The following is a 13756-nucleotide window of genomic DNA, read 5'->3' as shown; positions in this document are numbered from 1 at the left end:
TGGCACAGCCTGCAGCCTGTGCACGTGTGACTCCAGCTCTCGGTGTGTGAACAACCACAGAACTTGCACTGTTACACAAGCAGTGCCAGGAGCACCCACTCAGGGGAAATTCCATTTGATGCAAATGTACTCATTGCAGCCGATTCACTCTGGTCTCTTGGGAGGTACAAGCTCCAGCTGTAGCCTGCTTCATCCCATCCCTGGGCACCTCTTAGTAACCAAGCAGTTACAAGTTCCAACTAAACCATATCCCCACAGGAAGGGCACTCTTTTGCCTGTGTTCAACAAAATTTGTGATTACCTAGTGAGATCTACCAGTCATATTAAAGTTTTCTAAGACTTGACAATGGATATAAACAGTGCCTGGGTGGTAAGAGATGCACTGACAAACACATAAGAACCACATAAGGTTGTTTAGTTTTCATAAGAAACTATGTTACTAGAAAAACAACAACAACCCAGACAACTGATTTTACCTACAATTTTTTTCAGGCACTCACAGAGCACCTGTCAGGCTGACAACAGAGTGCCTGGCAAATAAAAGCTTTGAAAAACAAAAAACCAACATAAATACAAAAATCTGTTCCTCATTCCCATCCCCACAAAAAGAATTTGTATTTTTTGTATTCATTTCATGACAATTGAACTGAAGACCTGACATTTTTGATTTAGAGCAGGCAACAAGATGCCTACTGAAAAAATAGTAAATAACTTCATCATATACTAGTAATTTCAGACAGTGTATATACTGAAAATGAACAGAACAGCTGAAGTTTCATGGATGCATACAATACAGTGAGCTGAACACACCACAAATAACAAGGCTGCTATTAAAGACAGTGGAAAGACTGATTATGGCCAAGAGTACCTGCCTTTATTTAAATCACCATAAAAGACTCCACTTAAAAGATCTTTCAACACAGATTTAAATGCTCTTTTTCTAAGCTTCTGCCTGCTGGATCATTATCTTTGTTCTCTCATTACAAATTCTGCTAATTGCTTACACGCATGTTGTTCTCACAGACACAGTACTAATGATTGGTGTGTGTAATACTTTAAGAACATGCACTAAGCCGCTCAGCTGTCAGGGCATGCAATGTTTTTTCATGTCAGCAGTCTGTTTTGATGTGTTTTGAGAGTAAACAACAGTACTGCACAACTTCATATCAAAAATTTTCTAGTGGTGCTGCTTTCAGAGCAGCTAAAGTTGTCAGTCCCTCCAAGTACAACGTATATAAATAATTTGACTATACTTAAGTACTATGATAGCCAGCAACACTTGCTTTCTGTACAGCAATTCCCCCTCAGTGAAGAATTAAGGATGTATTCTAAGGGTAAAAGAATCTGAACTTAAATATTTGTTTATAGTGGTCATGGCAGGGATCCAAAGGTATTCAAGTTAATTTACAACACATTTAGGTAAACGATCTGCCTTTGAAGACAGCCAATTCTGTACAGGCCTCTTGTAGATCTAAATCTGTTTCTTATTTCCTTTGCCCACCCCACCACCTTATTTAAGTGCACTTCACAGTTGTTAAAGTTGATGGAGAGAGTGGCCTGGTATGGAAGCAGTTTACTGATATGATACACAAAACATAGGTGGACAGTAACCACATACATCGTGCACGCTGCTTTGTAGTCTTTCCAGCCACAACTCAGAAATAACTTTATTCAGCAAATTAATGCAGAACAATCCCATTTGCATACACACTTGTAGCCAGTCATTTGGACAAAAAGTAATTTCCCCTTTACCTCTCTTTCGTGATGGCCAAGACTCTCCTCGGGATTTCTGAGATTGAGGACATGCACCTCTTGGGGTAGGCCTGTCGTGCCGCGGCTTGCACAGCCAGACAAGACTGTAAAACTCTCCAACAAGGCATGGACTGGGTGAGAACTGTTAACAGGTGATAGGACACATTCACTCCTAGGCACAGGACCTGCAGAGGAAGAGAGAGATGCACATCATTTAGAGAAGAGAAAATCAATACAGAGATTACATCTGCCAAACAGCCATCATCCTTTTCATCACAAAACCCATGGAAACACAAGAAGAGGCTTCATGTTCACTATCCACAAAATGAAGACATTTATTTCTGTTGCCCTTTTAAGATCTCCTGAATATGCTAACTCATTGTTTCATTTCTCTATGACAGTCCAAATTTGAAGTATGAACTCCAAAATGGAAGGTAGTCTTATCTTTACTAGGGAGGCAACCAAGGATAAGACAGAAAACACCAAAAAAAAGAAAAAACCCAAGGGAGAAAAATCAAAGCAATGATAGCGGTAGGAGGAACTGGTTTGTCTTAGATGTGAACTATTTGTTTATGTCAAAAAAACATTGTTATCTCTAAACACTGAAAAATGCAATGATATATATAACAAGAAAAAGTTAATCTCTAGTATAAAGTAATTACACATCAGGAAGGATTTGGGTGAGCTGGATTTGTTGCTTTTGAAGCAGTGCTGATTTATAGTGAATGTTGTTCAAATGCATTGTACAAAACAGCAGGCAACTGTCACATGATAAATTGAAAAGTTTGTTTACTGAGCCTATTTTGTGTCTGACAGCAATTATCTACACTGATAACAGATATCTAGTCCAAAACAGAGTGTACGCCCTTTCAAATAATCACCACAGCATGATGTAGTGCCATACTCTTATACAGTACGTGAAACAGTGTGACGTGATAAAGCAAGATAGTACAAAAGCTGAAACATACAGAGCAGTTTACATTTAAACTATATCTCAGGAAACTAAAGCAAGACAAATATTTATGAAAAGCAACCCTGCTTTTCCAAAACAGCTCAAACCCACCCCTAACAGTAACAGATACAGTATGTTTTTGATTCGTAAGGTTACAGGAGAACGTAATTGACTTAGCCCCTAATTTGCACCAAAGTCACTCAGATACGAACTAGATTCACATGAATCAGTGAAGTTCAGTGGCTGCAAAGCATAGAAGAGAAATAGAAGCATGATTTTCTCCCCCTCCCCCAGATACTTCACATCTGCAAATGAAATAAAAATGTTTATTTCGGAAAACATTCAACATTAAAGAAAATCCTCACCTGATCAAATGGCATAGCTCTGTCTCGTTTTGTGAAGTCTACACCCAGGTATTGTAGCACTAGAGATTGACTTTGGTGTACACATATGCTTAATTGTATTAGCACTGACCTACAGTTGGCTGGCTAAAAAGACAGTTCACTCAAGATCCAGCTAGCAGCTGGCCATTTAGAAGTCAAGAGTCCATCTTGAAACAGACTTTATCTGGAGAAAGCAAAGCCCCAGAGTACAGGGAGATTTCCGCAGTGCTTTGGGCCACATGTGCCTTGTCCCGCCAGAAGGGCTGTTCCTGAAAGCCAATGGTGCATAGTACATATCCTGCCAGGTCCCACAGAACAGTATTTCTTAAAGGCAATGCTCAAGGCATAAATTACACACGGCTGTGCTTGGGGTACAGAGGATAAACAAACTTTCTACTTGGTATATGAAGAGTTCAGAGCAGCACTGACCACCAGCTTGGAGGATTTGAGGTTTACGGTTTTTCAAAATTCCTTTTTAAGAATACATATTCAAAATAGGACCAGTGCCAGCAATGACATTCAGTTAAAAAAAAAAAAAAAATCTATGAAAATTTGCCCTTTGTAAGAGTTGAAGAATATTTACCATAACACAGCCAGCAGAGAGGCCTCATTTTCCTCGTGTACAAATGCAGATCAGTGAGTCTACTAATTAATTAGCCCAGCCACTGATATGTAAGTCCTACAGCAGACTGCATTATACAACCTGCACAAAAAGCATTTCTAAATCCATGAGCTTTCTTGGCTTGGGGAACAAACTGAGAGCCAAGGAGCACTACTTCATCGAATCGTTTATTGCAGACCAGAATGGGGTTGACATTTGTTAAGATGCTTCTATCCTAACACAGACACAAAGAGCAAGGTGAAAGCCTCACAAAGACAGAAATGGAGTTACTGACAAAAGCAAGCATTTTCCTTCACGAAGCCTCCAGAGAGAGAGCACCAATACCTCCCTCTCAGCAGATGGATTCTCTTGTGAACATCTTTTTCCATGCAGTACCTGTATCTATCCTCCACTCCAGCCTTCAATTGGTCTGAACAATTTTGATGCATTACAGGAGAAGACACCTGGATTTTCTCCCCTGACTTCCTACAAGGACTCATCCCCAAGAATAAGATAGTGACTGGCACATTCAGGTTGCCCATATCTGCCTTCCTTGCTGGCACCTCAAGTGTGCATTTAGAAAGCCCTCCTACCAAGGCCCTCTGTTCTGCTCAATGTGCAAGATGGAAACACTCCCAGAGGGAGCAGAAGTTCATATCCTGGATAACCACACACAGCTGAGCTTATCTGTGGAGTGAAGGGCAGCCCAGGGCATGCCTGCTCTGCCTGTGCACATCCCAGCCTCCCGCGGAAGCCCCGTGTCCCTGCTGGGGCAGGGCTGCAGGCTCATGCACTCCCAGTGTGGCCACAAGGCCTCCGGACACGTGCTGGCCTCTGCCCCATCAGCCTGGGGCACAGCACTGCTGCCGGCTGTGCTCTGGAGGAAGGGGTGCACAGAGCTGCTATGAGATGCTTAGTATAATAAACTGATGTTTTGGGAGAGTTACTGCATTTGGTAAAGTTGCTTTCAGACCACTCTCACGAGCAACTGAGATACAGTCCTTGGCTAACACTCATTAACAACATTTCTTTCCAGCAATACATACTGCACCCAGTGCCACTCTGAGGCACTGTCACTCCAGTGAGATCAGCAAGAGCTGTCACTTTTCCAAATTGGCTGCTCTAGCTGTTCTTGGCTCCCTCACAGTCCCCTCCTGCTTATCTCCTCTGACTGGAAAGCTAGCTGCTTCCCCAAAGTAGTTTAAATCCTACAAAGTGCTTATTTACCACTCATATAAAACTAACAGAAAGCTCTTTCTGTGACACGACTAATCTGACTGTTTATCACCTCCATACCACTGGTTTCTAACTGAAACCAACATGAAACCACAGCCTCCTCCTGCCTGGGCTTTATTATTCTGCTGCTCTGCCATGCAGCACCACCAGGATCAAGCTCTACCAGCTTCCTGCTCCAGCCCCACATCCTGCTCCTGCACCCTTACCTGCATCAGTGGCACCGACATCCTGCCAAAATTCACTATCATTCAATTAAGGCATCAAGATTGCCTCATCACCTCCAAACATGTACAGATAACTCTCTTGCATCTCATCCCCACCCAAATGGCACTCAAAGAGTCAGCAGTCTCTTCCAGTTGTACATCCTAGGGCAGCTACAAGCTGTTAGTCCCTTCTCTGCTGAGAAGGTAGGTGCACACACAGCCATCACTGGGCTTCTGTTTAACTCTGGACCATGTATCCATTCAACCATGTTAGTAAATCCTGCCTCTTACCGCAATCATATTTTATTTGCTTAATGCCTGCAAAGCCTTTTGAAGACAGAAAGCAGGTTAGGCAGTTTTATAAGAATCACTTACTATTTATGTGGTTTATGAGGGCAAAAATTCAGTGAATTTAGAATTCTATAGAAACATTTAGAATTTAATTATTTTCCACTTCCAATTAATAAGACTATTTTAAAAGAAATCTTAATGCAGACCCAACCTTGTTTGATACTAACATCTGGAACATATTCAATACAATTTCAACATTCTTGTTTTCCATATCATCCACGCTACTAATAAGTAACGTGTTCTGCTATAAGACAGTAGCAGAAATGGGAGTGAGACACTAAAGCGGATACTGCAAGAACCCAAGACCAACTCAAAACTGTGATGGATTTTATTAAAATAGTAAAGGCTAATACACTTTCAGTTGCATTTCCATGGAGATTTCTACAGTGTTGTCAGCTGAAAAGTGCAACCAGCTCCTGCAAATTGCATAAATCTCTGCTGGGGGCTCCATGGCACTTTGGCGTGGTTCCCATAAGCCACACCAGAGAATACCAGCCACACCATTGGGACATAACACTCCTTAGAATAAGAACAGATTTATTCTAATTGATTTTTGAATGAGGGAATGACACACATCCAGTCATTTATAAAGACAAGACATTCAAAATCCAGAATTGAGGAACACCAGGGATCTCTGTGCTATCAGATAATATAAATTACTGAAGATCCTGCTAGAATTCATCACTTTATACACTAAAAACGAGTCTTAGAAGAGGCTAACTATCCAAGCAGAGATTTCACTATGCCCAAATGACAGAGTTCCAAGGAAGTTCTTTTGCAGAAGATTAATTTAAGGTGGGGTTTTGTTTGTTTGTTTGTTTTTTGTTTGGTTGTTTTTTTTACATCAGCTAGTGACAATGATGAAAAAAAGAAGGAAGAGACAGGATCCTCAAACCTACTTTTGAAAGACAGTGTTCTGTAAGAACAAGAGGAGGGGAAGTAATTTTCTCTTGAACTGAAAAGCTTAAAATTCATTGCAGAGCACCTGAGCAGATTTGGTAATAACTTCTTGCTATAACCTTCACCACTAATTTCTACTCCACATGGAGTAATTGTTAACACCTACACAACCTTCTTCTCAAAGACTTCTTACAGAAAGAAGCATTTATACAAAAAAATTACATTTAAAGATTGAGACAACGAAAAACATACAGAGAGAAGTGATGTCACTCAAAGAGAAAATATAAGTCATTATTACTTCTGTATTATGGATGGCTCTGTAACAACTACTAAATTCCTTCCTGCATACTTTCTCACAGAAGACCACCTGGGAAGTCAAATCCCATGGTGTCTGAAATGCTGTAGATGATAATGAACAAGCTCCACCATAAATACAAAAAGCAGCTCTTACTGCAGATGACCATGAAAAAACAGCTTCGCACTCCTAAGCAAGCACTTCAGCAAGACATCCCTGCTCAGGATCAGACAGTTCTGGCAAGCAGCCTTAAGTCCTGAGAGATGGAAAAGACAAGACAAGATGGTAGGAAATATCACAGCTGCTTTGTGATGAGGCAGTAGCCCAAAGAAAACTGCAGCATTTCTCCTCATGGAAAAGGAAGAGCATTTCCACCACTATCACCAAAAACTAGGAGCTAGACTGTGCAAGACTCTTCCTGCATTACTTGATTTTCCTCTCTGAATAAGTGTGGCCACAGAAGAAAGATGCAGCAGAGAAGCAAGATACTGAAAAGGAGATTTGTACATTGGACCTTCATATTGGCCCACAGGAAGACCAAAGTAGAAGATTACCGTTCAAAGCATTTTGTAGTTGTATAAATCTATTATTGATTTATTTTTTTGTCTTCCTGACTGTTTTGCTAGGGAGGGAAGCAGAACATTATGGTTTTCTTGCTCTATACAGCACATGGAAGCAGTTCCAACTCTGACTTAAGTGATGCAGAATGGTACTGCTGCTCCTCTGCCACGATTTTGGTATGGAAGAAAGTAGATTACAAGATTTTGGTGTGTTTCTTCTAGCTCAGTACACAGTCAGAAATGCAGGGGAGTAACAAAGTTTGCAGATTTGACAAATAAAGCAAATCCTGGATACTTCAATATTTAAGAATAAATTCTAAAGTGTGGGTGTTTTGGGGTTTTTTTTTAATTTTTTTTTTAGTTTTTATTTACATTGTGCATCTCGTAACTTAAGTTTCAAAAAACTACCACATGCAACAGGATATGCTCAATATTGCAATAAAAGCTTTGATTTTTTAGAGGGCTGGGAAATGAGAAAAAAAATAAGCTTGCAGTACTAAATAAATTCCACGCTAATTTGGATAGTCTCTTCATCATTTTTATGTATTTACCTGATACCAGAAAAGGAAAGAAATTTGGTATTTTTATAGTACGTCCCAACACTTATTTTGCTTACTTTACTATTGCTACTACGTATTAGGTCTTAAAAGCCTTTCCACATACAACTATGGACAGCATTGAAATGCAGCAGATATCTCCTGTCAATAAAACATCTACATAAACTAGGAATTCCCTAGGAAAATATTTTAAAGCCTCTTAAAAGCTCATATTTACCACATTTGTTGAATAACTCTCTTCAACCACTGCACCATAACCACTGGCTGGTATCAATGCATTTAGAGCAGATTCAAGTTTTAGCAGACCCCTTGGTGAAGTGCAACTTAAGCACGACTGAAATTGAGTAAATGTTCATGAAAGCCCTTGAATGCGTTATAGGGCTTCAGCAAAAAAAGCAAAAAAGTTCATGAGAAAACACCATGCACAACAAATTAAGTAGAGGCATATGAAAAAAAAGGACAGTTGTACTGAAAACACAAACACAGCATAGCTGTTGCACACACAGCTGGGTAAGTTTCCCTTCATATCCTTAATTTTCAGGGAGTTTTTAACCACATCTAGCACAAGCTTCTTGTCAGCAAGAAAATATTTTTCATGGTGGAACTACTTTTGAATGAATTACAATAGGGGCAAGGGGGGCAGGTTTAAAATTACAGGGGAAAAGATTCACAGACATGGACTGATGTTGGCTCTTCTGAAAAAAACAAACCAAGCAAGCAAAACACCCAAAATCTCAGACTCCACCTACATCTATTTGAAATGAGTGAGCTATAAAACTAAGAAGAAAATTATACATAAATATTCAGTACAAATGGCAAGGTTTGGTTGTAGAAGGATTTAAAACATACAAGCTATACTAACTAAAAACATGTGCTTATGCAGAAACACTGCAGAGGTTCTCCATTCCAGTGCTCAGAGCCCACTAATCTTCACCAACTCCACTTTATGACACCATTCCTTTTCCTTCCCCCTTTCTCCAAAGAAAAAACAAAACAAAAATCCATCCTCTTGAACTGTGCATTAACCCACATACTTCACCTGTACACTGTTTTTTACATTAATGCTATGTGCAATCAGATCCTTGCTCTATGCGCTCTCAATCCCCAACTACCAATCCCCACTTAACTCAATTCCACTATCATCAAATCTGCCCAGACCTATTCCACATACAACCAAACTATTCAGATGTTTGAATATATTAGATTACACTTCATCTGCAATGTATTTTGATCCTCTATTTTTTGCAGTTTTTCTAGACATTTCTGTTATGCATAGTCAAGTCTATATATCATCTTCTGCCTGCCCACTGGGAATCATTCAGACCTACAGATGACATGCCCCACACCTTTTTTGGTTGCTGTTATGTCTGGTACAAACTCCTGATCCTGGTTTCTCCTTCTGAGCAAAATAATCTTTCATGTCTCTCTGGAGAATGTGTTGCAAAACATCCATTCCCACTGCTCCTAGCTACTGGTAAAAACATGAGGTTTATCTCATCTATTCAGAAGAGATGATCTAATCTCAAGTGTTGCTTGCAGGAAAACATTCAAATTACATTTTCAAAGTAGAAATGCTTTCTTCTGCTTTCTTAAAAATAAGCTTCTATTGATGTCTTGTCCTTATCAGAATGTGAAATTGATTCACATTCAATTGGAAAAGTTAAACATCAAATAAAACTCAATGCATGTAGATGTACTGCTACTTAGAATTGATGAATTAAACCTAAAAGAAAAAAAGTAAATTAAAGCCAAATTCTCTCATTATACAGCAAAACTCATTTCAATATCTAAGCAAGCAAGGCAAATCTAGGCAATGACAATCAGTATCTTGTTTAACAGAAGAAACTCCAGCTGTCTTGTTTAGACACCTACTAAGTTAATTAAAAGTTAAACAGGTTTTTCATTCATTCATTGCCTTCTCTGTTTGGTTTAACATCCACTGAGCATAACTTAAGACATTGCTACACATGAGGCATAATCTCAGAAAACAAACATCTGCACCTGGAAAACAAAGAAGTCTTTCAAAGCAGATGCACTGTACCACAGAGCTACATTTTATGTAACCTCTGCTGCACTTCAGACCAGAAGCAGTGTCAGAGTCCTGCCTTCTTTTAAGGTTTGCAGCAAAATGCTGCTTAAATGAACTTTTTTCTAGTACCTTTCCATGCTTAACCCTGCACACTCATCCATACATGGTCTCTCTCTCTCCCCATCCCTTCTCCCAAGCGAGCATTTGGAAAACACTTCAATAACACAAGAGCATCTTTTTAATGTGTTGAAATGGAACAGCATGAATGTGTTGACTTTCATTTAAACAAACCCAGAAAGCACTACTTCTGTTTTTCATGCCAAAGAACTGAAAACAAAGTAGTCCACCAATGTTCCAGAAAGGACTGCTGAGCTTTCCCCGTTGCCATGTTCAAGTCTTAGAAAATAAACAAGTTTCCAGCAAGGTCTAAAATTCAATTGCAGGTGATCCTCATGCATAAATCTCAGGTAACATGGAGCACCTATCCTTTTTTAAACAGTGCCAACAGTACTCAGATGGAAAGCTTCCCTCCAGACACGGCTATATTTCAGAAACGTCCAACTTCCATCACAAACTCATATTAAGACTGTAAAAGATAAAGAATTATTTCAGGTAACAATCAGCACCTAAAAGGCAAGTAATCATTGTGACTTAGTGGGAAAACAGATGCAGAATTCAGTTTTCATCTCTGTTAAGGGATGAAGATGTGTTCAGCTCCATGACTGCACAAAGAGGAAGGAATGAACAAACAAACTATTTCTAACGTTCCTTGTTCATTATTCCAAACGACATTCAAACTTTTTGTTGTGAAAGTCTCTTTTCCCCAGAGATAGCCCATAAATTGTCTCAGATTTATCCCTCTTTACCGTAGAAAGGATAGGAAGTTGCATGGAAACAATGAATGGAAGTGCACTTTTTATCAGACAACGACAGGAAGCATTCTGCTTGGTTTACATGAGAGCTCTGTATTTGGGCCAAACAGGAAAAAAAAGCCTATAAAAATTAAATGCCTGCTTAGAGGAAAAACAACTAAAACAAATTCCAAAGCCATTGTATTTTTCACAAATCAGTATTCAAACTCTGAAAACCATCCTACCCACACTACCACTGAAAATGAGTAAATTAAAGATGATGGAGAAGGAAATTCAGATTTCATAAAATCAGTTTCAGGAGGCAGAGAGAACCATAGTTACTTTCATGATCAGCTACACAGGAATTCCATGAGAATGCACAAAAACGTCTAAACATAGATCAGACCTCAGCAGTCTATGCTTATCTAAGAAAATAAGTACTCCGAGTCTCTCTCAGCAAAACATTACCTATTTAAATTACAAATGTATACTTCAGTTCTTTGAAGGTACTCTTGGAAGCGCTAATAAACGTTGTAACGATTTTTGAACCAACACAGGAAGTGCTGGTATCCCGTCTCATGCAGCATCCACAAGCATAGATAAAGGTATCAAAATACACAGTAATACTAGGATTACAGAACACATTCACTAGACTGGGAGCAGGTGTAGGAGTTTTGGTTTAAGTGGATTTTGTTGTTTGGATTTTATTTTGGTTTGTTGGTGTTGTGTTGTTTGTTTTTTTTTTCCCCTTAAATTTTAACTCAAAATGATCTTAAAATAAAAAAAATCCTATGGCAGTTTTCCAGAACACAAGTAACTGTCACATGCTTGATCCCCACTGACTTACTACAAATGCAGACATCTTTTGCCCAAAAATACATGGTGCTATATTGGTTGTCCAAAGGGCTCTACCATGCAGTGAAAAGTTCATATCCAAAGCTTCATCTGATGACTACCGAGAGCAACCTCAAGGAGACAAGAAGGTTAAAGATGCCTTATGTTGACTGATTTCAGGGTGCACATCAACCACAGATTTAACAGCTACTCTTTCAACTTAGAATTCTTTTAAACTGCTGTTACTGAAACTATTAGACACACAACAAGTATTTCTAAACAATTACAGTATTACAGAATTCTACAATTAACGTATTTTCATTTAATTAATAACATTAGCATAATTTCTGTTAGGTCATCTAAGCTACAAAATAAAAGTGCAGCCAAAGCTTCCGGTTTTATTTCATATATTGTATTTGGGCTCAAATTTCTTCCTTTTCTTTATATACACAGACACACTGAACTTGCAGGGGCTCTGTGCCCTTTCTTCTCTACGCATTCCTTTCCACAGCTCTCCTAAACTTCCTTGTCATTTGCTTTCTTTTCTATCCAACACCTACTATTACAATAAACTGTTCCTACAGAGTCCGCTTTGCTTCACCAACACTTGTCAACCACTATGCCTGCATACAAAGGGCTCCTCTTTCAAGAAGATGTCTTGCTTTTATCTGTCAGTTGAATTACAGGCAGGTCAGTTTTTGGTCTTCAGAGAGAAAATAATTAATTCTGGATGTTGGTGAATATGGATGCACGTGTATCTAGAGAGAGAGAGAGAGGCGTTTTCAACATATCAAACATACCTTCTTTTTGACAAACAAGAGAGATGCAGAGGACCAGCTCTCAGCTCAACAGCAACTCACATACAAACTTCTTCTGCATTAACTTTCCCACTGTCCCTGTGGGCACATGGAGACTTGCTATTCATGTCTCACCCATCTGAAGAACAGACTAACAGTCAGCACCTCTAATTCTGGTCTAGTAATGAACCATGTGGACCCTGCTTGCAACACCAGGCATTCAGTGAAAAGCGGATGGAGAGGGATTTTTGGTTTGGGGTTTGTTTTTTTCTCCCCCCACCTTGTTTTTGCCTGTCAGAAGCCCTTCTGTGCTGACGTACAGGTGTTTCACTCAAGCATGAAACTTTGTAAGCCTTTCCCTCCCTAACTTCAGCTAGCTCGTCAAGATTGTTGTTTTATACTAAAAAAGGGAACATCTGCTCAGTCTGAATGTCAGGAAGATCTGATAAACATGCCACTGGCCATGGAGATGGAATGAGAGCAGCAGCTTTGAACTTGCTGCCAGCCAGACCAGGACATGCTGGGGGCTGCCTCTCCCACCTCCTAAGCTGCAAAGGGACTGAAAATGCTCATCAATAGACAGACCCCTTCATTAAATGAAGCAATGCTGCTTCATCATTCAGGCAGTTGGCAAATGCAGCAGACCTGAGAAGCAGCAAAAGCCAAAGGGAAGGAAACAGTCTTGGGGGAAAGATGGTTTCATAAATGAAAGAGTACCATTCCCTTCCTAATTAAAAATAACAAGATTACAAGTTCAATTGAAGGCTGAATTCCTGTAGCTGACCTTTTGAGGATGAGTTCACTATCACTAAATGTTTCACTGCACAAACCTTGAAAACTGATCCCTGTCATGCTTTAGCAAAACAAATCTTCCCTCATCAAAACATTTAAAGTTTCAGTCTCATCTTGAAAAACTTAAAAAAATACTAAAAAAAAAAAAAAAGGGCAAAAACTACAGTACTCTTCCCCAGCTCCCACTCAATTAACCAACTCTGGTCAGCCTCTGTTGTAGACTCATCATGGAAATAAATTCTGCAATAAGTCTTGCTACAGGTTCTCTTTTGAGTCTTGTGGATTTTATTTTCTGGTTTGTTTTTAAATAGCAAGGACCTTGTGCCCAAAATTGTTCAAGGTTCCATGTCTAAATGAGAAGAGGAAATACCAGGTTGGTCCCAGTGCTGAGGAACGCATATACAGTCCTTGCCACGTCCTGAACTCAAGGACAGTACCCCCTTGGCCAGGGGAACTGTGTCCACACTCCCCTGTTTGAAAGCCATAAACCTAAACGCTGGCACATGTTTTTCCAGGTTCATCAAGGTACCTGAGACAAGCTGTCTGGATCAGGCTGGTGCTGGAGATAGATCAGGCCACAGCTGAATCTTTAACAAGGGCTATGAATGTAACAGAGCAGCGGTCTGAGAACTGTGGTCCACAGGTCACTGATGTCTCAGCTGC

At 39.7% G+C, this 13756-nt stretch overlaps 1 protein-coding gene across 2 annotated transcripts in view; it reads right to left on the bottom strand.

The window, feature by feature from the left end:
* Window positions 1–13756, bottom strand: part of TGFBR3 (transforming growth factor beta receptor 3) — a 115978-nt gene that overhangs the window by 64630 nt on the left and 37592 nt on the right. For both annotated transcript variants that reach the window (XM_051625324.1, XM_051625325.1), the window contains exon 3: window positions 1753–1937. In XM_051625324.1, the coding sequence (XP_051481284.1) occupies window positions 1753–1937 (185 nt within the window). The remainder of the gene's footprint in view (window positions 1–1752; window positions 1938–13756) is intronic.

This window comes from Apus apus, chromosome 7, assembly GCF_020740795.1.
Source record: "Apus apus isolate bApuApu2 chromosome 7, bApuApu2.pri.cur, whole genome shotgun sequence".
Lineage (NCBI taxonomy): Eukaryota > Metazoa > Chordata > Aves > Apodiformes > Apodidae > Apus > Apus apus.
This window is presented reverse-complemented; position numbering and strand designations above follow the sequence as displayed.